We start from the raw sequence: 27,821 nt of genomic DNA on the forward strand, positions 1-27,821 counted from the left end.
AGACCTATGTAGGGCAATGTCAAACTAAATAAGGTCATAAATGGAGGAATTAAAAAAAATAAAATAGCAGCAAATTATAAGTTGTTGCCTAAATTCTACTAGCAGCATTTTGATAAAAACTACTGTTGATTCTTCCTCATACTTCTGGGTTTTCTTTTTTCATGTGTGATACTGTCAGGCTTACTTATATTCATCCACTCTACATGCCTAGGAATAAAAATAGGCTGTATATAGGCTATAAAATGTACAGACATAGACAGGAAGAGAAGTAGAAATAGACAGTTATTTACTGGCCACCTGTGCAACAGTGGCAAGAACTTCAGAAGAAAGAATAAATTCATCATTAAATAACAGCAGATGGGTTTTATAATTACTAGTCAGAGATATAAGAAAAATAGTTACAAGGAAACTTTTTTCACGACCAGCAATGATCTTTTACAAAACCCCCCCAAAAACATCAACAACTGAAACCAAGTCATATCAAAGCTATCAGAATTGCTTTATGCAAATAAATTGCAGATTCTATCTGAGTCTGTTGAGTGTGCAAGGTGCAAAAAAAAAAAAGTATTTCAAGGTCACTGAAGAAAGGAAAGAGAAGGATAGAATATGTTCAGCATAGATCCATCTAGAAGGAAGATGCTACCAAAACTTGCAAACTGCTCCAGAGAGAGACCAATGCTACCTTGAAATTTGAGGGGAAATCACAAATAATTTGACATTTTCAAAAACATTACACAGAACACTTGGTGGCACACCATCACCCTCGGATCTCTTATCCGCATGTGATATGTAGCCCCAAAGGACACTGAAAACGCTACCATCAAAGAGCTTCCATGTGCAGATAACTTTTGTGCGCTTCAAAGAAAATGGGCATCCTATTTATATATCCAACTATACATAAAACCCTGCTTGCATCCATGTTCTCCCAAAGGCCTACCTAGCAGGAAAGACTTTTGCTAATGATAAACAATACCATTGAGACAGCCATAAAGCAGAACCACCACTCTACATTACTCTATGACTTACCTTTTACTGTGGAGCTGAATTCTTGTCCAGTAAAGAGGCTTCATTGGCCGAGAAGGCTCTATTACATGTTTCCTGCTCCCTTTCTCCTGATTCATCCCCATTGCAAATAAACCAGATGGTAATGGAGGAGGAAGAAAACCACAGCCCTGGGGGACTGCTGGGTAGCTGCTGCCCTGGACTGCTGCTGGAAGGGGTGGTGCACTTCCAGGCAAAGGTGGTGGGGCCGGAGGAGGCATCCCCAACCCAGGCAAAGGAGGGGGTGGTGGAGGGACACCAGCTCCAGGCAGAGGTGGTGGAGGGGGCACAGCTACACCAGGCAGAGGAGGTGGAGGGGGCACAGCTACACCAGGCAGAGGAGGTGGAGGGGGCACAGCTACACCAGGCAGAGGAGGTGGAGGAGGTGGTACAGCTGATCCTGGAAGAGGTGGAGGAGGAGGTGGTACAGCTGATCCTGGAAGAGGTGGAGGAGGAGGCACAGCTACACCAGGCAGAGGAGGTGGAGGAGGTGGTACAGCTGATCCTGGAAGAGGTGGAGGAGGAGGTACAGCTGCACCAGGCAGAGGTGGTGGAGGAGGAGGTGGAATGCCCCCTCCAGGCAGAGTTGGGGGAGGTGGTGGCAATCCTGCTCCAGGGAGCGGTGGTGCTGGGGGTGGCAATCCCAGGCCGGGCAGCGGAGGAGGTGGAGGAGGGACACCAGCTCCAGGTAAAGGTGGTGGTGGTGGAGGGGGAGGTGGGATACCCCAACCAGGCAGAGGAGATGGGACTCCTGCTCCAGGCAAAGGTGGTGGTGGAGGTGGTGGAGGGAATCCAGGGCATGGAAGGAGAGGAGCTGGAGGCAGCATTGGTATCTCTCCACTTGGCAAATGTGGAGGAGGAGGGAGAGGTGACATTGTGGCACCTGGGAAAGAGTGGTCCAGGTCTGTCACTGCTGAGACAGCAGAAGAAGGGAGTCCTGAGCCAGGTAGAGGTGGTGGCAGTGGTAATCCTGCCGCAGACATGGGAGTAACAAAGGAATGGCCATGTGCTCCAGACAGGGGGGCAGCCTGTTCAGTCGCTGGCAGTGATGGGGGAATGCTACATGTGGGCTCTGGGGGCAAGGAAGGGAGATGTTCACTACAAGTTACATCTACAGTACTTAGAGGCTGATGGGAAACTGTCATTTCAGTCGCTCCTTCAAACGCAAGGGACAAATCAACTTTGGATCCTGGAAGAGGTGACTGCGGTATACTCTGTACTGATTGGCTTGCATCCAATGGCACTGAGATTAACTTCGGCGACAGAATTAAGGAGATTTCAGAACAAAATGTGGGCTGTAGTTCTAGAGCTGGCAAGTTCTGAGTAGGCCCTTCACTTTTGCCCCCTTCTAAGTGCGGTGGTGGGGGTGGCTGTGGCAGTGCACTGGCTGAAGGCATTGTATGTGTTAAATAATCCTCTGTGGGTGACGTTTGTACAGATCTCGCCTGTGACACAGTCCTGGGTGCGGTCTCCTCTTCATTCCTTTGAAGAGTCACACTGCTGAGTTCCCCAGAGTCTGCGTGTGCGTGCTCATTTTCCTGCTCCCTCCCAGCAGTCTGTACCTCTGCAGCAGGAAATTGTTTCTCTAGTTCTGCAATTTTTGTCCTCAGATCCTCAATAGTTTGCTCAAGTTGTCGGATGACACTGGCACGCTCCTCAGATTTCACCTCAAAAGCATCCTTTCAAAGAAAACAAATAATAAGCTCAAACAAGGATAAGATAACATTCATCATCATATAAAAATTAAAGTTAGATCAAGAATATTAGATCAAGAATACTCTTATTCCAGAGGTTCAAAAATAAGCTATTTATGTCAAGGCTTGAAAAAGTGGAATCATTTTGGCTAACTACATTTTAAGTGGAAGAAGACAGTTGAGGAAAATTACTTACTTATTTATGACAATACCTTTGTCAGTACAAGGATATTTTAGACTGTGATTACACTTGTCAAAAGCAAAAATGAGTAGCAGCCCCTCCCTCCCTGCAAATACCCTGGCTGAGAAAACAACCAACCGCTGAGCACAAGTACCACAAGCATTTGCATGCACGTGGATATGAAGACATGGTGGTGGGAGGGCTCAGCATTATTTGAATTCTGTTAATTGAAAAAAATGTTCAGTGATTCTTTAAAGGGATCACCATGAGTAGCAGACTCAGCATAGTATTATTGACTGCTGCATTTCAGTATGCACCTTAATGATACAACACAGATCAGAACACCACAAATGCTATCTTTTGGAAAACAGCTAAATCTCAGAGCTGAAAAAGTATACTTTTCTCCAGCCAGCATGACTAGGAAAAAAAAGAAGCAAGAAAAAACTAAGGGAGAACTTTCATTCTACCTCAAATTGATAACACCTCTGCCAAGAGACAGACTGTGATAGGAAAGATTCCTGCCTGGAATGATCATTCTGTATTTAACAGGTTTCATATTTTTTCCTCTCTTTCTCTAAAGCATCTGATCCTGCTTGCTGTAGACTGAGTAGAGGAACCATTAACCTTAAAGGTACATTTATTCCTACGATTTTAAAGAGATACCTGTGACAAACTGTACTAAAGATAATAGATATGTGCTTTCATCCAAACCAGCTAATAGAAGAAATCTTGTCCAAAAATAGCCATTTGTGCTTATTCAGGATTGATGAACAGGAGATAGACTTGACCTTACAACAAAAAGTATTCTAAAAATCAATTATTTTCTAGCTGCATACACTTACATGTACTTTTAGTAATTTTGTTTTCTCTTTCAATTAAAAATATTAGCCAGCACTTCAAGCATTTAGTTGGTCATGCAAGAGGTTTCACAAGTGGTTACAGCAAAACTTAAGTGCCTTTTTATTTCTTTTTACCAAACCTTATGCATCTCAGATGAGACCATAGGCTTGCTTAATAGGAAATATTTCAAATATTCAAATTATAGGTTTTGTAAAGAAACCTACAAATAAACATAAAGTACTTGATATACCAATTGCCTTGATTTGTTTCAGAGAAACATTTTTCTCATCTTTTGAGACATGAAAGTATTAAAAATATTTTTTTTTCTGGAAAAGAAAGTTATAACTTCCAGCTGGGGATTGTTAATAAAACTTAATGTTCAATAATACTTAAAAAATGTTTCTGCACAGAATCAGTTTTCAGATATAAAATTTCAATTTCTTATTTAACTTAGAATTTCTAGTTGTTCTAAAGCAATCCCAGAAGTAAAACAGCAACAGCATTTAAACCAAAAATTGCTTGATTTTTAAGTACCCTTATCAAAAAATTTACAATCTCTTAGATTGTTTGGACTTTCTGGAACAGCAGTTTGAACCAAAGGCTGGGTATTACAATTAGGTCTCCCTGCCACAGGTTGACAAAAATGTAAAACAGAGAAAGGAACATGAAAAAATGAATAGTGTAGGAATTAAGACAGACATAATAACTAACCGTGTAATAAGAAGGAAAAAAGGCTGAGAAAGACATTCCCATTACAAATTACTCATGATACTTCAGTCCATCCAGTTTCCTTTAATAACTCAATACTTCATAGCAACAACAGTTTTATTGAAGAATTTCTTAATAAAGGAGCAATACAATATTGTTTATCCCTTTGTTTCATCTGCTCTTATGCCCCTACCAGTCACCTGCAAATACAATAAAGCCTATCAGTTCTTCAAAAGGCAGCACTATCAAAGGAAATGTGCTGCCAGGATTATTAAGGCCACACACCAGTTTTCAGCTGAGATCAAATCCAGTTTCCCCAGACTGTAATTCTCCTAAGCTCCCATTTTATAGTCTAAGAACACTCCACAAGGGTTTTATAGGAGATAGAGTAAATTCATTTCTGTCATAAACAAACTGCAGCCAACAGGATTAGGCACAATATTCAATGGCTCTGAAGAGATCTGCCTTAAAAATGGCTGATCTCAGAACAGTTTACTGTTTTAAAAACTCTTCTACTTGGGAGATTAGATTCAACTTCTAACAAGAAAAAGAAGTAATTCTTGAATACTGTAATTCTGTGTTAGCTGCAGGAAAAACCTAGAATCCACTCTCCTACAAGACAATTTATCCTGCAGATTAAGAAGTTTCTTTCAGGAGCAGAACGATTTTAGAAAGACTTTTAAAAATGAGCAACACATTGATATGAGTTATCAGTTCAGACAAGAAATTAACATGTCCCGATGAGTTAAAGGGGCTGTTTAGCCATGCCCTAAGAAGCAGCATTTCTGATATCCTTGAGATAGAGAATTTCAAACAAGCAGGTGATTTCCTATCATGTTCTACCTAACAATCACCAACATATCCAGTTTTCATGGAAACAGCATTAGTATGAACAAACAAGGCTTTGATGTGAATGAAGAGATATTTATCCAGAGGATATGATGTACTTGAATTTGTTTGGTCTAAAAAAACAAGGAAACCAAAAGCAAAACAAAACACAGCCCCAGTATTTATGTGTTTCAGTAATTATTTTAGACAGACATATTTTTCATTTAGACTTTTAGATGCCCTCAGAGTAGTTTAATTGGATTTTTGACTTTGTCCTATTTTAAAGTTGACCTCTAGATTTGAAAGGGCTTATCAAACAAGAAGGAAATCAAAACTATATAAATCCAATCAGGAAAAAAATTTTACTATTTTCTTAGAGAATAAGCAGGAGAATACTCAATTTTTCATACATGTAAAAGATGGTCAAAAGCTGTTGACAAGGACCAGAAGACTGAGATTAAAAAACCCACACACACATAATGAAAAGAAGCTTCATTTTCAATCCAGGGGACAATTCCACAGCAGAAACCTATGGGTTTTAAAAGAGATATGAGGAAACTCTGTCTTGCCTAGAGTTCTTACCCAGGACCCAGGTACTGTGGAACAGTCTTCTTTCTGTAAAGAAAGAAAGAAAGGTGGAAGCTTAACCCTTGCTTTATCCTGGTGGCTTGAGTATGAGAGAGTGAGCAGGAAAAACATTTCAGAGGTGTGTGGCTATAGAACAATGCCCAGCATTTCTCACACAGGCTGTACATGTTCCATGTGCAATGAGTTGGATGCTCAGTCTGGGACTGATCTCTTTGGGTTGCACTGATGCGATTGTTTGTACATGGATCTGGAAATATTTGCTTTGCTGGCTAAAGGTTGTACACTTGGATCTGCACATGTACATTACATAGAATTCATTCCAATCCTGTCATGTTTTCCACATGTGCATTTCAGATGTCCAGCATAAAGCTGATCTATATAGACAGAACATGTCCAGGATCTTCAAACATGTAAAAGATCAGAGTGCAGCTACCTCCTTCTACAGAGCTGACAACCAAGTTTGTCAGATGAGTGACTGAAACCTATAGACCCTTCCATAACTAAATTTCCAGGTAGAAAAAAACCCCTCATCTGTGAAAGTTAGCCCTAGTCTATCTATATATAGACATACATATGTGTCTGTACTTGTCTATAACTTCCTATCTCAGCTTTCATTCACTTACATGCTTTATGAACAGCCATAAAGTATCTTTTTTTAAAATAAACATAATGACAGTTCCTATTGGTAATTTTGTCATATTTGAAAAAAAAAAAAAAAAACATATTACATCTTGGTTCTAGAAATTAATACATTATGCTATTACAAGTCAAAAAGTTGCATCAGCTCTGTGATAATTTTCAGCAATTTGTCACCTAGTGTCATGAAATTTCCTCTCTGGATAGAATTTATATTTAGATAATAGGATTATATTTGCTTTGATTTCTCTTTTTTTTGAAAAAACCCTTGACTTTTTAGTTTCTCTGCATCACAATTCATGAATCACAGTCTATGCTGCTACCCAGTTGCAAGCCCACCCAGGAAATAGAAGCATATAGCTAAACAGAATTAAGATGGCAAAATAAGGCCCCCTCAGGTCTTCTAGTAAGTGTTCCTGGGAGCACTTGGAGGTACTAGCAGTGCACAGGAACTTGGAAGGATGCTCTTTCCAACTGCTTGTTAATAAATGCTGCTTTTTCTACGCGAAGTGAAACATTTTTGAACGCGCACGCTCACCGAATGGCACAAAGTAGAGCCACAGTAAGAATTTAATTCAGTCAGAGAAATGTGACCTCTATTCAGGTTTCTCTCTTTAAAGCTGTCTCATTTTCAAAGCTACTTCTTGCAACTGCAGATCAACCTTAAGAAAAGGAGACACAACATTTAACAGGCATTTTTAGTGCTACAGTAATTGGCAAATGAGAAGTACTGGTGGAGACTTGATTTGCATTCAAACAAAATAGCATCCATCTAATTATTTTCACATTTCACTTAATCTCAAGGCTCATTGCAGCATTTTATTTTTACGGCAGTAGAAATTGAGTCAAAAGTTGGCTCAACTTTTGACTCAGGGAGAATTGCTGAAGGAGTAGAATTAGTATTGGATACTAGTTTCTTCCTCAGACTACCTGATTAAACCTTTTCAAGTGAAGCTTTTACTATTCTGAGATTGCACATATAGCAACGTGGGGTACACTTTTTCACATTGGTCGATCTTTCGTCCTACAACCACAAGTAAGTGATGCTCCCCACTATAACAATGAACAAGCAAGCCCTGAAACAAAATACAGTGTTGTGCATTGCCCTATCTGAAGTCATAAAACTTATTTGGTAAGTGTGAGCTACTCCCACGTATTGCAACAAATGGATTACCCCAGCCTGCACAAGGCTGGCAATGGACTAGGTAGCTCTTTCTGTCCTAAAGAGCTGGGACATGTCTAACCAACCCAGTGGTTTTGTCACACCTATCATGCGTGACAAAACCCCCCCAAACCATTGCATGCAGAGATCAATAACTATTGAAATTCAAATAGTTCAGATAAACTAACACAGAGTCAACAGGGAACCTATACCTTTGAAGAAAGATGCAAATGCTGACTTGGAAAGCTGGAAGTCAGAGGAACAAAGAGCTTAGATTCTTGAAGTTTCTGTTCCTGAACAGTTTGAATTCCTTATCCCTGAGCTAAGCATATTTCAGAGGATAAGATCTCAGTTCTTTACATTACCCATTTAAATAAATAATCAACTTGAGATACATCAAAGATTGAAAGAGTTTTCTCTTTTTAAGGAGTAACTCTTAACTTAGTTGGAAAATAACCTTAGATTATCCCCAGGTTTTACTATGATAGAAATCTCAAAAGAATTTTCATAGACTGAAGACAAGGTAAAATAAAATCTCATAGAACCACTGACCACCCTAGGAGATGCACAGGAGTCAAGTTTAATTACTGTAGTATTACATAGCATTACTTTAAACCTTCACAAATAACACTTGTGGAAGCTTACCCCTCACTTTTTATCATGGTAGCTTGAGTATGAAAGAGTGAGCAAGAAAAAAATACTGTGTATGGCTATAGAGGAGTCCCTAGCACTTCTCAAACAGGCTGTGCATGTTCCATGTGCAATGAGCAATGTCCTGACTATCCAGGCTGAAAAACCAACCAAAATGTCCCTCTCAAATTTTGAACATTTCTGTCCTGGCCTAGATGAAATTTCATTATTAGGGAGGCATGAAACAATACATAGATAATTATGGCTTCAAAAGGGGTTTACTATCCACATAGCTTAATTTAGCTCAGAAATTCATTTAACTGTTCTATCACTCATCCAGTGTAAAACAAGCATGTAAGTGAGACTGGATACTGAAAGAAAAGCTGAACTTTAATAATTTTATTATAAAATTATGTAACCTGTTTCTGGTGCCTTTGATTTATTGTGCTGTGGTGCAAAGAGACTGTTAGTGCAGATGAAAAGATAACTAGAACCTAGCCACTTATGTCAGCAGCCTATAAGCAAGAGGTACCTTAAAAGTCAGATTTCCTTAAAAGTTTGGATAAAAACTGTCTGGATTTATTTTCTCCTCAATATTAAATTGCTTGCTGAAATGCCTAACATATGATTAATTGCTTCCTTTCTTTGTCACCTGTGTTTTTTCTAAAGTATTTCAGCTATGATACCAAAGTATTTGGTAGTTTCCCTGTGTATTTGGGCCAAGGCAACAATTCATCTCATTCTGTTAAAACATAAAATCTGGCATACCTTGAACATTACTGCCTTGACACATTAGAGAAAAGTGTTGAATTTTTCAAACCAGACCTTTCCCTGGTTTTCAATTCCACTTGAAATTGTCCAGCAATCTGGAAAGCAGTCACTGTGAAAACTAATTCTATTATTATTTTCATGCTCTTTATATGCATCAATTGTAAGCTTTTATGCTAGAAATAACAATATGGATTCTATGAGCCAAAATGTGAACATCAATGGTTTAAATTTGAAGGGCCTAAAACACCTTTTAAGCTCTAGTAGGGGAGATCAAGAAAGGTGAAGATTTTTCAGATGAACTTTGCCCCATTCTGATAAGCAACTGTCCAGAGTATGATACTTCTGCATGGTACTTGTCCTTTTCATCTCAGAGTTCAGCCAGACCACAAAATGGGAGGTTCACATGTTGCTTTTGTCTTAAGCTTCCAACAGGGAATAGGCAGCAAAAAATATCCACACTAACAATAAATCTTTGTAGATACCCTGAAGCACAAGCCCACTACTCACAACAGAAAAGGTTTGGAGAAATGGAAAGAGAGCCTCCACAAATATATCCATAAACATGCTGAAGGCAGGGGCCTGAAAGTATCTCATCTTTTTTAACTCTTTAAAAGTGTGAAAGTTATATTAGAAACAAAGCCGTATCATTTTGAGTGAAAGAACTTTAAAAAAAGGCAATCAAAATCAAGTAATCAAAAATGAGCTTTAAGTATAGGGAAGTTAACTAAAATCTTTCTGGCATAGTGAACATTTAAGAAACCCCTAATTTGCATATTTAGAAAAAGTTGAATAATCATAAACAGCAATTGCACATTCTGGAATATGCAAGTTTGTTTTTATGAATAGTTTTGGCCTTCCTCTCTAAAGAATAAATATGAAGAAAAACAGGTATTCAAAATACAGAAAAGGAAAAAAATGATTTTACTGCTTTTGTTTGTACCAGCTTAAGATGGAAAATGTAGTAACTTTTGATCTAAATGTAAGTAGAAGATAAACTGTTACTCTACCTTGTATCCAAAGAGTAGAAATTATTCTCAGCCTTACTTTTAAGTTCTCATTTAGGTTTGGCAGTATGTAATTTTTCGTTTGTTTTTAAATTATTTAGGGCACTATTGAGTTAAATGCATACTTATTTTTACTAAGAAAAGCATTTTTTATCTCCCATTCTACATAGAGAATATTGTAGAAAATCTCAGGATCTACACCACTAAAAGGTAGCATCTGATATTTAATGCCAAGGGAAATATAAGAAGAACTTGAAAGAGTTCTCACTTCTGTGTGGAGGAGGTCTCTCAAATACTTTAAATCCACTTGCCAAATTAAATGTCCTGCTAGGAATGTTACAAGAAGTTTTCACATACTGATATGTACACATACACACTGACTTACACACATACACTTTTTCAAACTGCTTTCCTGTATTTAATGTAATTTCTTCATATGTTCTCTTCAATTTTTGTGGAATTCTTTTTTAAGAAAGCTTGAAATGTAAATAGTATAGTACCAAAAAATATTCTACATAATCCAAGTATAGGATGTTACCATTGAACAAACAAAATCTCTGTTTTCACTGGTCTCCAAAAGATGAGAGAAATTTCATAAATAAATAATGTAACTTAAAATACAAATCGTAGTTTGGTATAAAAGGAGTTTATGGACTTTCATCTGAAATAGGATTTATGGTTTAGACAATTTAGGAAAAAATTGTATTTTAATAATTAATGAATACAGCTCATAAGTTTTGCTCTAACCAGGAATTCATAGATGGCATAAGAACTACCTCAAATTTATCTATTTTCATGAGCAAGAACAGTGAGAAGTCAGAGAAGAAGAGAGTAAAGAATTTAAACAGAATTTTCAATAAGCATAAAGCTACCATGCATTTGCATTCACTGCTCCCTAAGGGAAGTTACAGTGCTCTGCTATTATTTTACAAGAGACTCACTGTAAAAGGCAAGAGAAGAAATACATTAATGCTTAGAATCAAACACAGACAGAAAGGTGATAATAATTTCTATGCAATCCCTATCCCATAGATCTCTCTTTTCAGAAAGTGAAAGTCTCTCACATTATAGTGAGAGGATTTAAAGCATTGGAGTTAAAGCATTGCCAAACAATTCTTGTTAAAATAAATTATTTTCTCAGTTTTACTCTCATTCTCCTTTTCCTCTCATCAATTATTGCCCAAACCCTAACACTGGTGCTGCACGTCCAAGAATTTGTACCTTAAATGACAAAAAACCCCATCTTTGTCTAAGTATAAAGCATAGTCAAAACACAAAGAGAAGAATGCCCATATGATTAAAGGATGTAAAACCTACATTATTACTATTACTGTTGTTGATATTATTATTAATATACATTCTCATAAAATCTGTGATGAAGAAGCTGTGAAATGAGATTAGTGGCAAGAACTTGACCCACAATTTAAGAATTTTAGTCAATGCCTGAAAGGAGTAACTCACAGGAAATAGAGGTTTTTACAGCACACACTTTCATCTCTTTTAGCTGTTATCAAAACAATGCATCAGAAACAGAGCAAGACTTACCATTTTACCACTGACTAGGCAAAGCAGGAAATACATACTACCATTACCTCATACCCTTGCTCAGAGATGGGCAAAGTCCTGAGAAAAAAGACCAAACATGAAAACTAACCTTGCTTGGAGAAGGGCATTACTGGAAAAGAGTTTGTACATCATGACCTCCTAATTGAGTGTCCTAGTTGAGTGTTCCACTCAACACTGAACTGTGATATGATTCTTATGTGTTTCAGATCTATGATATATGTCTGTCTCAATAAAAGTGGAAAAAGAGAATAAAGAATCTTTGAAACTAAAATGAGCACAGAAGTAGAACTTCATCTTGACATTAAGAACACAGATTAGAGAAAACAAATTTTAGTCTCACCACGACTAGGAGGAAGAGTGCAAAAATGTGTTATTGTAACTCCACTGAAAAGAATAAAATGTATTGTTTCTTTTAAAAAGGCAAACATTGCCTTCAAGCAAAATAACAGAAGTCAATCCAAGTATTGTGAAGTCTGGATATAATACAAAACACTAATATTTGTTCTGAGAATTAACTGCTTACATTTTTCTACCACACAGGCATGACATTCTATACTCCTGTTTTTTCATTTAAATATGTAGTCTGTGATTTATATTCCATGTTTTTGTCAATTAATTATGTCCGATGCAATTTTTTCCCTTTTATTTTTTTTAAACTTCTGCCTCATCAAAACTGAATAGAAGATGGGTTCACGATTGTGGTTGAAGAAACAAATTTTATCTTCAACAGGATATTGACCTATTTGCTTAAATGATACTAATTCATTTAAAAATTTTTTAATTATCACTTTAAAAGAAGTCATCCATGAGGCTGGTAGACAAAACCAAATGTTTTCATTTCACTGGTTTAAAAAAACCCAACTAACTAACCAAAACAACAGTGACAGAGCAGTGCTTTCTAAATATTTATTGTTTTGAGGAGTTGGGAAGGTAGAGGATCTGCTTTGAGAGATGCTCAGATTGCTAAATCTTGGTTTGATTAAACAGGGCAAGTGTATGTACATTCTAAAGGCTAAGTTATCGATTAGCAGAAAGCCACTCCTTTGACTGAGACAAAAAAAATTCCCGCTGTAGGGTGTCTGCAGGACCGCCTGGGAATGAGTTGCGAGTGCCTCGCAATCCCTTCAAAAATACTTAACTGCCATCTAGTGGCTGAGTAAGCAGAATTTAGGGTGCCCTTCAGACTGTCTAAATTTCCTCTCTTCTGATATTTCTATTTGTCTTCTCATCCTTCTTTCATGGCCAAAGAAACCCCACCAGTATCAGATGACAGTATTTAATTGCAAAGTGGCTACTAGTCATGTGGGAAGCAGCACAGACTGGAACAGTCTCTGTTTAAGCTGTATTAAGGCCTCAACTCAGAGAATATCACTTCATATTTCAAAAAGTTAATTAATTTACCTGCTGCAGTTTTAGGAAATAAAACATCTATTTGTGCTTGTAAGGCTTTCTGAAGACAAACCAAAAAATAAACCTGAGAATGGCAGCATGTTTGAACTGAAAAGTAACTTCCAATATTAAGAATCTAAGGACTCCATCAATAAAATTTGAAACTTCTGCATAAAAATTATGTTTCATGAACATGAACATAAAACACTTGATTTGCATTAACTTGTTCTGGAGTTCCACAAAGTTAAATTCCCATTTACTGCCTAAGCAAAACATTCTGCATTTCAGCAGTTCCTATGACCCTGGCAGTAAAGGCTCCTGCTAGGTTTGTATCATTTCATTTCCTGCAAACTTTGTTTTCCTTTCTGTGTGTTTCCAATAAAACATCATTTACTTTGAATGCTAACAAGAAAACACCATCTACCTACATTGCTTCCCGAAATCCAACTGCTTAAAGCTAAGCTACCCCAATTCTAACTTTGGACTTACAATTAGAATGTAAGTTCCTCCACATCACATATTACAAATCTGGCTTTACATTTTGCAAGATAAAAAACCCCAGAGAAATATCTCTGAATTTCTTAAACTTTTTGTTTTCTGAAATTTGGGTGTTCTGGCATGATTTTGTAAAAAGTTTACATTGGTACAGTTCTTAAAAGAAGAAATGCAATTCTATTCAGTTGATTCATAAGGAAATATCCAAAAAGAATCACTTCTGTCATAATCCTTTATTTCCTCAATGAGACAATTGTATAAGTAGATCCTTTTGAATATTTAATGCATATTTTTGGTTGTTTTTTTTTTTTTTTTTTACCCAAGTATGTAACTTATTTTTCCCTGCTGAAATCTACAACTCTGGCAGTCATATTTTTGTAGGAAAATAATTGTTTTAGACTAACTGCTCATTGCTTCCTCAAGCCCTCTCTTCCCCCTTGCAAAAATTAACCTATCAAAAAGCAAAAGGATGGAAGGGGACTGACACTTCTTCACATTTTTTTTCTTAATAAATATCTCAAGAAAGAACACGCAGAATCAAGCAGTGTTAAAAATGCCACAGCCACAGAGCTGTTTGCGAGGCAACAAAGAGTTCCCAATTTTCCTCAGGTTTTTGTTGAAGCCAGTGGTTCACTAGTCTTATTTATAGTTAGTATATGTGCTGATAAAAACTGTGTAATACCAAAATAACACAGGTTTTATACCAGACTACAAGTGTCTTAACAGTCTAAGGCAGGTTTATAAAATCTCACCTTTTTAAAAATTCTTTTTTGTATTTCACTGTTTGAGACTAATCTTTTGTCTATCTTCTTTATCTTACCTTCACCTATAAAGAATAATCTCTGAAACTTACTTTAAGAGAGAGTTTTGGGCAGCATGCATGTTTCTGAGACAAATTCTAGTTGTGACATTTTATAATAATGAAAAGTAAATTCCAGTCCCACCAATGTTTTATACTTTTTAAACAGACTGATTATGTATTTATCTTACAGGATTTCAGAACCTTTTTTCTTGTATTACTAAGTGTCAAAATTGGAACATTTCCAATATCACTAAGCTATTGCCCTAAGGAATTACAATAAGTCATAGTCAAAAACTAGCATCTGAACAAAGGTCCCTACTGAGAGAGGAGTTACCAGTAAATTGGGGTGTTAGGCATATTCTAAAGATACAATCCATGAGTCTATTTTTATAAAGCAGAAAGTATCTTCAAGATGGCAAAACCTGGGATACAATTTATTTTTTTAAGATTAGAATTGTTTCCCTATGATATTGCTGAAAAGTATGCCAATAGATCATGCAGTAGAAACCCATCTTTAGCACCTCAGAACTGCCAAAATTTTGTCTGGCTTTCAGTACCAGTGGAAGTACTTGGAATTCCAAAAGGGCATATCATTTTGGTTGAGGATTTATTTGTTGGGTAAGATGTGGTGAACCAAACCAAACTAAGACAGAAACATTATGAGCATAAGAATTTTTTGATGACAAGCTTTTCTGATGTAAATAGGGTTTAAATAGTCAGTGTAAACTATCTTATAACCAAACTGCCATAGACTGCAACAGTTTGGCAAAACCTCCTCTCCTGAGGTGGGAGTACAGGGACGAGGCATGAAGTGGCATGAAGTATTCATTGTATCTGGATGCTGACAATTAAATAAATTTAAAAAGGGCTTTGTTTTTAAAATTGTGTGGTCCACAGAATGGACTCCCATCACAAAAGATCCAACATAGAAATTTAAAATAATTTTATAATTTAATAATATGGTGTATAAAACAATTCTTTTAAGTGCCTTTCAAACAACTTTAGGTTTCTGGCTCTGTAATGTCCCACTACTAACCAAAGCCTAGTTTACATATACTCATCCTACAATTAAAGGATTTTTTTTCTTCATCTTTTTGCTAAGAATCTATTTTTACCTACCATGGAAACAAAATCAAGCTACTCTGAAAAGTAAGTTAAAATGTACGGAAAAGTATGAGAATAGTACAGAAGATCAGGGGTACAAACAGAACAGAAATTGGTTCTTGCACAAAGTACAGCTGTCAAATTTAAATATCAGGTTTGAATCTAGAGTTTCTAAATTAGAACGCTCAATTTTTCTCTTCTTCTTTCACTAAAGGAGTTAAGTCTAACAAAACATTCTCTGTTCGTACTGGGAAGACTAAGCACACATCGTTGCTATTTGGCATTTCAAAACCAGGACTTGAAATGGCTGCCAACTTTTCTTACTTTTCCACTGCCTAACAATTCCTGTATAAAAAGCAAGCACACCCCCACATCCTTGTTTTTGTAGCCGTAATTTAGAAAAAATAGATATTTTGGACTCAAAAAAACACTCTTAAATAATGCCCAGAAATTATGCTTTTTCTGGGCGAATTATTTATCTGAATAAAATATTCAGATTATATATAATATTGTAAAGATAAAGAAATGGAGAGCATACATATAAAGAAGCTCCTTCAAGTGACAACAAATTATACAATCCAGGCTGTATTACTTGTGCCTTTAAATTAAAGTTATTCTGATTCTTTTTGTTAAATGTTTATCATAACTGAGATAATTTATCAGCACATCATGTTACAACTCTGTTCTGGCCAATAATCTTCAATTATATTAGTAGTATGTGGGAAATGTGTTTTCCCAGAGAAAGGAGGGTGAAGTCTGTAAAAAGACTGAGTTGATCAATTCAAATTTTAAACTAGAGCTCTCTCATTTATGTATGAAAAGGAAAAGAGAAAAATCACCTACTAGGCTAACTTCAGCCAACCCTTTCTTTTTCAGAAATTAAAACTGCAGACCACACAAGAGGGTAGATCTCTAATAGAAACATGTTCATCACTTAAAAAATGTACAGATAACATGAAGAATGATCTGACTGCAGTACAGGATTTACCTACAAACATAATGGCCATGCTACTTTCTAGATGTTTTTATAGATTGATGTAGTTAAATACTGATAGATGATAGATAGATAGATAGATAGAAAGAATATGCTTGACTGCTTTAATCACTACAGAAATAATTTGAACATATGACAACATTTTATCCACATACAGTTCCTCAAAGGAAAAAAACTGTAGACTCTGATTTTTAAAATAAACCAGAATGATGATGACATAATACAGCAAAAACTTCACTTTCTGCAAGTCAGTTGATCCTGTTAGTCCTGCAGGTCATTGATGAATAATAGTATAGAATGGAAGAAGTTCATGTTACTGCCATAAGGGATCACCACAAAGTAAGATGGATGGGGATCTCCTAAACACTAGCAAATGGAATTCAGGGATTGGACAAGATACTAGGCTAGTCCTAAAAATAAAGAAAAGCTCCCAGCCACAAGTAAATGCCATTCAAGTGATCATGCAGTGCTCAAGAGCTCCTGGTTAAACTTCATTCGCATCGGAATTCTCAAAATACCTTTTTTTTTTAATAGGTAAAATAACTACATAGACCTATTTAAATTAATTACACTTCCAATAAGAAAACCATTTGTATAGGTCATTTCTTGCAATGAATACAAGAGACTGGGTAAATCCATTCCTTTCATGCAATAACTTCCTGGAAGTATAGGGAAAAACGGCTTTACCACAACTAATAATCGAAACCATTGTTAGGGAAACCTGGGTGACTGAAACATAAAAATATCATGAGAAAAATATACTTTAGGCTAAACTTAAAATACCAGAATGAAGTATTATTTTGTAATATTATTTTAATTAATGAGCTGCAGTTTTAAAATGTTCCATACTATGAAGTTAGAAGAATTTAGATAACCAACTAGCAGAATTCTTTACAGTTGTTTGGCAAGGCAAGCCAAAAAGTTATACACATACTCTCCCCACCTATGGGTCACAAAATATGTGATCAAGCCCAAATGAAATTTGTATGTCTAATGATCAGTCGTATGCATTTAACTTCACATTCCTTATTTTTCCCTGAAAAGCAAATTACTGACCATTTTCACAAATGCTGCTTGATACAGTGATGCTTGAATTGTCCTGTCATAACACAAAAAGCCCCAAAACAAATACCAAAACCCAAAAAAAACTACCAAAATACCTTAAACCCTACAACAGAACACCCAGCAAACCAAAAGAAACAAAAAATACCCCATAAAAGAAAACCAAAACAAACACAAAGAAGGAAACAAGGGAAACAAGCTGTGAAATAGAAGAGGAAGAGAAGAGATTCCAAGAGTTTTTGGTCGCTGCTTGTTTCAAACCAAGATTTCAGAACTTAGCCTTCCTTCTAATGACTTCCAGAACCAGGGAATAGTGTTATTCACAAGACAGACCAGACTGTCTCCATTGTCCCAGCATTACATGATCTCCTTTTTAAGGTCAGCATCTCTAAACCTGTTCACATACTACCCCTGCTGTAAGCTTGAGGAGAGAGTCAGAAAAAAATCCCTGCCACTATCTTTTACATGCACTTTTATAGATTAGCTACTATAATAAGATATTTTATAACTATTCCTTACTAATGCCATCATAGGGTTAACTTAGTTTTGAGTAGACGATAACATTTTGTAATAATCACCTTAGGCAGGCAGGAACCTTCAATCCTTACAACTGCATCCACTGTGGAGCATATAAAACACCCTCACTTTGGAGTTTTTTCATACAGAACATTTAGTACACAAAACTATTTCAAAAATATCTGAGAAGAAGTAGTGCTTCCTGCCCACTTTTTAAAAAATGATAAAACATTTCTGTAAGAATCTTACCTGTGCCTGCTGAACACCACCCTCTTGCTTCTCTGTTTCTAGGACCGTAGATTTCAACTCTGAATTTGAAAAGAAGATACAGATTTTAATATTCTATAAATTAAAAAAAAGACTGATCTTTTAAAATAAGCATTAAGAAATTCATGAAAGGAGTGTAAAGTTAAAAAGAAAAGAATGGTACTGTCCCACTTTCCAAATTATCCCAAAAATTACCTGTCCTTAAAATGGATGACTCTTTCCAGCTATGTTTTCCTTTCTTTCACTACCACAGAAATTTGAAAACTCCACAGTGCTACAGGTACTAATATATATCTTAAAAATAGATCAAAACATAAGACACTCCACAGCTAGGTCCTATTTCTTATTTTAAAACCAGATGACTTTTCTGACCTTAAAGAACTACACTGTGTCTCAGTTTCCTTGCCCAATAGGAAATAATCAGGAAAAGGAAAAATCAAACAACTCCACAGCAGCTACATCGTGCAAAGATCTTTAATCAGTTTAGGAGCTACAGCTAATGATGTCTCTTCACTGATCATGGCCCAGTTATTTACACATAACAAGAACAGAAGTATTTTTCTCTACACCTGCCCAGAGACTATATGTGTGGTGTCTTTGCTGTATGTTTAAAGGTACCACTATTCAACAGGGAAATCTCTTGACCATTTGCAGAAAGAGTGAAACAGCTGTGAACTAGAGCTTCTGGATTCATCATTTTTGGACACTTGGCCTCCTCACAGCTTTCTGACAATCCCAGCTGTTGGGAAGTGAGACATACAAGGAAGAAGATTAATTGCAAGTGTGAGTTATGTCGCAAGGCTTGAAAATTTACAATCCACAATTTTTTTACCTGGCTGCGGATAAGCTGCACCTAGCAATAAATAACTATTAATTTAGATTTTAGATTTTTCTGTTTGAGAGAAATGTTAGTATCTGTTTGATCTTTGCTCACAACAGATTTATTCTATGCTGATTTTCTATTATTAGACATGCACCCACAATGCTGAATGTTTTCTGCCATTCAAATTAGCATAACTACCTCCCTTACATAAAAATGCTTAACAAAAGAGGACCAGACTGCTCCTATCTATTAATCAATATTAAACAATTTGACAGAATTATCTAGCTTATTTTTACCAAAGAAATGTTATCCTTCTAAAAAGGATTCTAAATATAAGCTGAAGTAATGGTGATCTGAAAAGTTAACTTTAAGGTTAGTCAAACAAAATTTGGAAATAAAATCTACTTCCAGCAGACCAACCCTTTTTGCTAAGCAAAATGAAAAAAAAACCCAAACGCTACCACCGCAGTTGGAAAAAAAAGATTCGGGAAAAGAGTGCTGTATGAGAAATGAAACCTTTCCTTTAAAGCAAATCAAACAAATTTTTTGATTGGGTTTTTTCTGTTTTTTTTTTAATATATTTTTTTTAAGAGACTGACTTGGATTTCAGGTAAACCCAGACTGCTATTTAGTGGTCTGAGACTTTTTCATTTTGCAGAAGCTGGATAATCTTTGAATGTCTTCACAAGTGGTTAAACAGCCCCATGGGAGATGGGATGATTTGACTCTAGTGCCTGCTTACTTGCCTTTTCCTGCTTGTCAAGTAGAGTAGTGTCATCAGCAAAGAATTAAAATAATTGAATTGCAAATGCCCTGTTTACTTTAGATTTGGGCAACGTGCTGAGATGTGGTAATGGTGGAGTGAAATGCCATAAGAAGAGACAGGAAGAGATTGGGTGTTCAAATAGAAAATAAGTCCCGTACACATTGATCTTACTGTTGATGTTGGCCCATTTTGTCCAAAACTTTAACTGAATCCAGAACTGAAAAATGCATTTAGTATAAGTATTTGCTGACTTGAACCCAAATTCAAATTAGATATTTCCACATGTCTGTTTTTAAATAAATAACCAACCTAAAAAAATCATGAAACAACAATAATTAACCTGACAAAACCCACTGCCCCAAAACCACAAAAACTCCCAACTGCTCTAACAGCCCTTTCCACACTTCCAGCAATGCTTCACATGATACAGAGCATACAGGAACACTATTAAACACAAACTATACTAAACAGATGATTAACTACTTTGAAAAATTTTGTCTCTTGCCTTACTTAAAGCTTGAAGTCCTACTATCTTTTCTAATGCTAATGCATACAGTAAAAACAAAGGTTCTATAAAAACATCCTGGTGCATCCTCTCTCAATTAATGCTTTTGTATAAAAAGCATGGTTTTTTCAGGCACTATTGTTTCTAATGGTGATCTCTTTAATTCAGACAGTAATAATTATATATTAAAAAAATACAGCTACCCTGCACATAATAACTTGAGCTTTTTTAAAAATATTTGTCCCCTACGCACTGCAAAGACATAAATACACAAAATAATTTAGTTAAAAATTTTGAGGAAAGTGTTTATGCTCAGGTTTCACATCACTCACCTCCAGGTTCTTCCAAATGGCAAGCATGTGAACAATTAAAGAAAGTTAAATTATTCACCTGCCTGAGTTGAATTCAAAAGAATTATAACTTTTTCTTTTCCTCCATGTTGTACATTGAAAAATCACACCAAAATTTCAGTAAATAAATCTTAAGAACTACTTCTATTAAACTTAGAAAAACTCCTGATACATAACTTTTCAATTTATTTCTAGCTCTATTTCTTAATACTTTTGCAGGTATTTTTTGAGAGGGCACTAGCTGAGATAAGGAGCAGAAAATTACTGTAAATGTTACATCCATGTAGTAGGTGCAATAAACAGAAAAACATAGGATGGAAACAAATCACATACAAAATTAATACATTTTAAAATTATTAGTATTGTACTTTTGATAGAAATACACTAAGTGTATCTTTAAATTTCCAAATGCTTTATGTTATCAACATTCTTCTAGATTTTAGAGAAACTAAATTCTTGTTGACTTACATCAACCTCTGTTGGGCTAAAACCTCAAAATAATTTTATTTGAAAGTCACCCTTTTGTTCTTCAAGTGCACAGCATGTTCATAAGTAGTGTGATCACACATCCATTAGGTAAGTCTCCTAGCTGAGAAGCACAACTCTCAGAGTAGATGGCATTGAATTCTACTGCTACATATGGCAGCACTTCCATTGAGTACAGCATAAAACAGGAGATCATTGGTTAAAACCCGGACTAGGCTCAACAATCCAGCACTGCAGAGTTCCACACTCTCAATTGCATCAGTGAGATGGACGCAGAAATGTTTCCTTGATCTCCAATAGATTTTCTTTGGTAAAAGGCATAGTATTAAACAGAAAAATACAGCAGTATTGCATTTTTGTTTGCATTGTTTGTTTTGCTTATGAACACTGAAATAAGTAATACCAGTAAAAGTAAAACGTTGCCATGGCAAATGGAATAGTTCAGACATTTCCAGAGGAAGTGGCAGAGAAGTCCCAAAGAGAAGCAAATCTGAAATTAACTCCACCCAAAGCCTACAAGTAATACATAGAGGTCTGTTGAAATAATAACTCTTCAACTCTGAGCAACGAACAGGAGGAGTGGAAAGGAATGAAAAAATTGTGAATACCCAGTGGCTCTCCATGGACAGCATGGGGATGAATGCAGTCTACAGTTTTGAGAGCAGCTGAATACTAATTAATGGAAAGCAAAGCCTCCAGGAACCTGTGGTATTTATGGGTCAACACTACTAACAGAAAACAAGCTTGAAATCCTCTTCTATATTTCTTTGTCATCTACAAGGGAGGTAGTTGCTTGGTTTTAATTGTCAGTGTCAATAAAGCTCTTAAAAAGCATGAAGAAGACTGCAGAAATTCATCTGGTAGGGTAACCTCATAAATTTTAAGATAAACTGACCTGTAAACAAGTCCTTGTTTTATTTTTTCAGATACATTTTTTCTACCTCTCTGTCAGCACAGGACTGCTGAATCTACAAAGGAATACTTTACACCACTCTAATAACTTTCAGTATAGCACCAGTTGGCTTCTGAAGTTTTCATATTTTTAAGAAGAAAAAAGAACTCATATCTCATAACTCTGAAGGTATGTATGCTGGAAAAGAATAAAGATCACAGCACCTGGCAAAATCCATTATTTAACAAATGCCAGGTACACATCTTGGTTGCTAACAAAAAGAATGCATTTTTGGTGAATATTTTTTATTAGATTCATACTAGCTGACATTATATTTGAAGTTAATCCAAGATTCTCAAAACCAGGTGTTTGTTAGTAGCCAAGATACTAAGTTTATATTTCAGATTCTAAAACACAGCAGCCTCCTATATCCTATACATTTATCTTCTCTATTTCCAAGAACTGTACCTTCTCCTGAAATTTTGAGCCTTTGTTCTTCATCTGGAGGTTTGGGTGGAGGCCATGCAGATGGAATTCTCCTTGGAAAGCTTCCTTCAATGTAATCTGTTGAATGTGTGGGTTGGCTAACTGCAGCCCAAGTGTAAAGCTGGTCTTGCTGTGATTAAAAAAAAAAAAAAAAAAAAAGGGGGAAAAGTTCATATAGAAAGACAAGGTCAAAATATCTAAGCTTTTGTTTCCAGTACAAATAACTCAACATCCCCTATATCAAGACAGACTTGGTTTTATGCTCTTCGGTCTGATAAAGACTTAAGATAAATCTATATTAAAATATTTATGTTCATTAACAACAGAAAATTAAGCTTTTGGTTTTCTGGTTTTTTTTGAGTAAGGAGCTTTTGCCACTTCTTTTCTTACAGCTATAACATATTCTCTCCGTCATGACTGCACTTTGTCACATATGGCCACTTTTATGGCTTGGAGGGAAATATTTCTTTCCACACCATACATAATCATTTTACACCAAACACACAAGCAAGGAAAATGGACAGAATTATTTCAGCAGTAATTAAACCGATATATGCACTCTTTGCAGCCCTATTTTTATCCTTTCCATTTTACTATTTTTAGAAAAACAGGTAAAAAGGTGGATTTTCTTTTGAAGTACAAAGAAAAAAACTCCAAACCAACAGCTAAGGTGTTCTTAGTCCTCTGAGCTCAAATCAGATTAGATCCTTATTGGTCAACAGCTTTGAGTTTGAGTCTCTGATTAAAAGGAGCACACAGAGTTTCTGATGAAAACTAGGGCAAACTTAGAATTTAAGCTAACAGCAAGATTTTAGATGACCACAATTCAAGCAGTTATTCTTGTGACTCCTAGTCTGCATCAGCATGCACAGCTTGTGATTAAACATTTATAATACTGTAAATTCTACAGAGATCATTCACAGCAATTGCACAAGTAACCTAGCAAATTATCTGGACAGATGGAAATATTGTAGCACAAAACTAGAAAAACCATCAAGTCACATAATGAAAATACAATCATATCACAGAAATACCTTCTTACAAAGATGGTGTTCATTGGACTTCATTCATTCTACTGACTGAGTAAAAGTGGGTACATATTTCATTTTCAGATTAAAACTTTTTTTTAAATTTGACAGATAATGAGCTTTAAAGAGAAATGCAGGAGCAAGAAGAAAATGGTGCTTGTTTTTGGGATAATCACTATTCTATGTGACTAAGTTTCTACTTGCCTAAAAATAATTTGCTGTAAGAGTAAAAATGTTCCATTGGGAGCAACTTACTTGGAACAGACAAATGCTGGTAATAAAGGAAAACCCTCTGTTTTACAGAGGGTGCCTCAGTCAGGGTCAAAAGAAGCTCATTAGACCTTCCCAGTACAATAAACATGGCAAAAATCGAGATACATACATTGGCTTTAGATAAAGGTAAAAATAAATGGATAAAAAGCTTAATGAAAAAATAACATCAGGTTCTTTACATAACCCTGAACTCTGTGATCTTCGAAAAGCCTGTCCATTAGAGTAGCATTACCATGCTACTCTATTTGAACATCTGAAAAGGCTTGATTAATTCAGTCCTTGGAGTCACTTAATTCTTTCCCTTTGTCTATTTCCAGCTTTTTAAAGGATATGAGTTTCTGAGTTTGTGCCCAATTTCCAATACTGTTTGAGTAAGAGGTAGAGGGAGTTCTACCTGTACATATTATATGAAGAAAAAGTCTTGGATTTTGCTATTAGTCATGTTTCTGCACCATTTAAATCTCAAAAAACACCGAGGAAAATAAGACTTGAAAAAGTCATTGAGAAAAAACAGAACAATTTTTTTCTTGCCCATTCTACCACTTTTTACAGTCCAGGGAACACAGGGAAGAACATGCTCTGCACAGGGTTAACTGACTAAGCACAGATGACTTTCAACAGGATTGCATGTAGGGTTATAGGGCAGTAAAACAAATGACAACTAGGTAATGTTGACATAGCATAAATGAGGAGGACAAACAGTAAAACTGTTCCTGGACATGACATTTCACCATGCCAGTTCTTGAAAGATATAATAGAATAATTTAGCAACAGATCCTTGAAATGAGATAAGTCTACATGAATCAAGATGTATTTAAAAAAAAAAAAAAAAGAGCTCAGAATTATTGTACAGATGTTACACATTATGAAGGCAAGAAAATATGAAGTACCTATGTTCTTGCTGATATAATTTACAGCATATAAAATATAAGGCGTTATAAATTAAATCATCTTACAACTTGGTAAAAAACTCTTAACCCAGCATGGGAGCTTTGTTTGTGAGTTTAAAAGACAGTATTTTTTGGTTGCATTGCATTTCAGGGGGATTTCTTTGTTTTGTATTCAATACAGAGAAGGACAATAGACTAGACACCTCATATAATGGAAATTTATAGATGTAAATGTAGATTTTCAAAAATGCTATGGACTTGCACTATAATGAAAGCATATCCATATAAACAAGGTATTTAACAATAACTACTTTCAGATTACTTGCAAGCTTATAAATGCTATTTAAAATATGAAAAACCCTCATGCCCTCATGACAGAAAGATAGTCTGGATGGCAAGTTGATAGTCCATAAATTACACTTTAAAAGGGAAAAGATTAACCCCATCTCTACTTTCATGCCCTTCAAAAGATACAAATCATTTGAATATCTTAATTCCTATGTACTGAAGCTATGGTCCAAAACCTAATCCTCTTTGTGTTTTGTCTTCAGCTCCTTTTCAGTCAATATACTAAACCACCTCATTTCTCCTCTTACAAATCTGATAACGCCATAAATGTGCATGATTTTTAGAACTGCTTGAAGAAATATGCAATTCTGTGATGCTGAAGTCCTGTTCCAGCAAAAAACCCAAAACAGTCCAAATAAAAAAATTAAAGTTTGTTTTTTAGTATTAGTAATTACAAAGCAATCATCCACAAACCTAGATTTCCACATTCAATTTTTTCTCCTTTAATCTTTTCATTTCAGAGGCAATTTTTACTAAATATCATTGTACGTACAGTCAATGAATACACTTACCGTGATCAAGTTTTGGATACATCTGGAATTTCCCCTTCACCTTGCTCAGACTCCACTATTTAGTCTTTAAAGCATCTCTTTTGAGGGAAAAAAAATCACATACATGTCCTAGTAATAAATGATCCCAGTCTTATTTATTCAGACTCATCTCTGAAAGCTTCAAGCTGTCTGAGTCCAGCGCACTAAGCATGATGTCAAGAAGAGTTCTTGTTTCCACACGTCCTTACACAGCACTTTCCACTGGTTCTTAAAAGTGCAGAGCATCTGCACATGGGCGAGGCAAACTGCCTGCAGGATCTGATGGTACCTAATCAATATACATTTTACCACTTATAGATGCTAGCACTTAGAATCACAGAGTCAGGGCTGTAGTTTAACTCACTCTCTTCCCAGACAGCTCTCAGTGGGCACAGAGGAGGGCTTTTTGTTAAAACTTTTCATTCTCTGCTACCACAGTGTTACATTTCAACTATGTAATAAATTAATATCAAATATTCACTTCACTGCTCAAGCTGGAGATTCTTTCTGGCTCATCTTTAAAAATGGAAATGAATGTTGGAAGCTACTCAAAGAAAGGCTCCAAGCAAATGCCATGTGGCTGGTGGACCCAAAAGTAGGGCCATGAGTCAGACCTGCAGCAAACATCAGAAGTCATTCTGACGGGCCTGGACCTTTCAGAAAAGGGTTCACACATTTTACACACAGAGACCAGTTTTGTTCCCTGGGCCACAGACTGAATTACAGATTAGTAAAACCCTCACTGCAGGAATATAATATGCAACCTTGAATGCATGCTGTATTACTCCTGGAGCTATGCAGGTAGTACAACCTTCTGCTCAAAGTTGTTTCGGTTTTTAATCAGCTGTTTACCTGCTTCTAGTTAAAAGAACAAAAACAGCCATTGTGAGAAAGGCTTAAAAGATGTATAGGAGATGGGGTTGAAATAACAATAGGTGTATGCACCTTTACCCCACATGGCTGCAAAAGCATGAATTAGCAAAGGGAGGATCAAGAAGGAAAAAATCTTACCAGAAGTATTTAGAAAATTCTCAAGGAAAAAAGCCAAAGCACAGTCAGGTGGGAAAGGTGAGGCAGTACAGCCGCACAATGCTCTAATACTGGGTAGCAGTAGAGGGAAAGTATTTCAGCAGTACCTCTAAACTTTCTTACATCAGAGTGCATTGGTACTCATATGCCTGCTGGTTCCTGTATTGAGCCATGATGTAATAGGCCTCTATTTTGCAGAAATATCTTTTTTAATAATAAACTTGATTTTTTTTTTCACTAGAACTATAAAAATTCAAAGTTATACTGAAAAGGGAAGAATAGAATTGATGGCATGTTCTCAGGCAAGTATAAATGGGCCAGGAGTAAACACAGAGCAGTGGTTACGAGAAGGTTCCTACTCATCAAGTCATTCTGGATGACATTCTTTCAGTGTGAAGAAGTTGAAGAATTAGGAGAGGAAAAAGTATAATTCCATTCAAGATGCTATAAGATAAACTCATAGAGGAATTCCATTTTATGTTACTTGGGATAAGAAAGGACCAGATGCCATGTCTCAGAAATGTTTTCCAGGCTAAGAGCTCCAAAGAGTTTGTCCAAATTTGTATATAATTTCTTGGCATTTAGTCTGTTTCAAGTGTGTTGAAGGAATTATTTTTTTTTTTTCCATTCAGGAGGTTTAATCATTCTAGTATAGTAAGCATAGTACCTCTAAAATGAAAGAAAGTCAACTGCATGTTCTCCACTGCATACAAAGAGTTAATTGTGGAAGCAAGGTTTTAGTTCGAGAAACAAGAGCCAGACTACCTCAAAATGCTCTTATCAGCAGGAGACTGCTTTATTTTAAGCAGCTTTTTAAATAAAGAAATCAATACTTTTAAGAATGGGGAAAGTGGTTTACTTTGTGAGGACAGGTTCAGTAACAAAGCTCTGTCTTGCCACTGACAGAACCAGAGCAGTGATTAAACATGGCCCTTGACTTGTGCTGCCTTGGGCTGCACTAGTGAGCACAGATGCTTTCCAGCAAGTCCTTCATAATACTGTAATGTATAGCTGAAGCAGCACTTTATCCTCATGAACTAAATTTGTTACATAAGCATTTTACTTGAGTCAAAGGGTTTTTTTCTTTTTAGAGAACCAATGTGCCTCAACAATGAAGTTAAAAACACTTCAATTGTC

At 36.0% G+C, this 27,821-nt stretch overlaps 1 protein-coding gene across 2 annotated transcripts in view; it reads right to left on the minus strand.

Moving 5' to 3' along the window:
• FMN2 (formin 2) overlaps positions 1-27,821 on the minus strand; it is a 152,308-nt gene that overhangs the window by 100,533 nt on the left and 23,954 nt on the right. The window contains exons 3-6 of one of the 2 annotated variants that reach the window (XM_063151571.1): positions 22,569-22,716; positions 18,261-18,319; positions 5,875-5,907; positions 1,027-2,720 (exon numbers count right to left, since the gene is read on the minus strand). In XM_063151571.1, coding sequence (XP_063007641.1) covers positions 1,027-2,720; positions 5,875-5,907; positions 18,261-18,319; positions 22,569-22,716 — 1,934 coding nt within the window. The remainder of the gene's footprint in view (positions 1-1,026; positions 2,721-5,874; positions 5,908-18,260; positions 18,320-22,568; positions 22,717-27,821) is intronic. The other variant, XM_063151572.1, reaches the window with a different exon arrangement.

The sequence above is a fragment of the Melospiza melodia genome, chromosome 3 (genome assembly GCF_035770615.1).
Source record: "Melospiza melodia melodia isolate bMelMel2 chromosome 3, bMelMel2.pri, whole genome shotgun sequence".
Lineage (NCBI taxonomy): Eukaryota > Metazoa > Chordata > Aves > Passeriformes > Passerellidae > Melospiza > Melospiza melodia.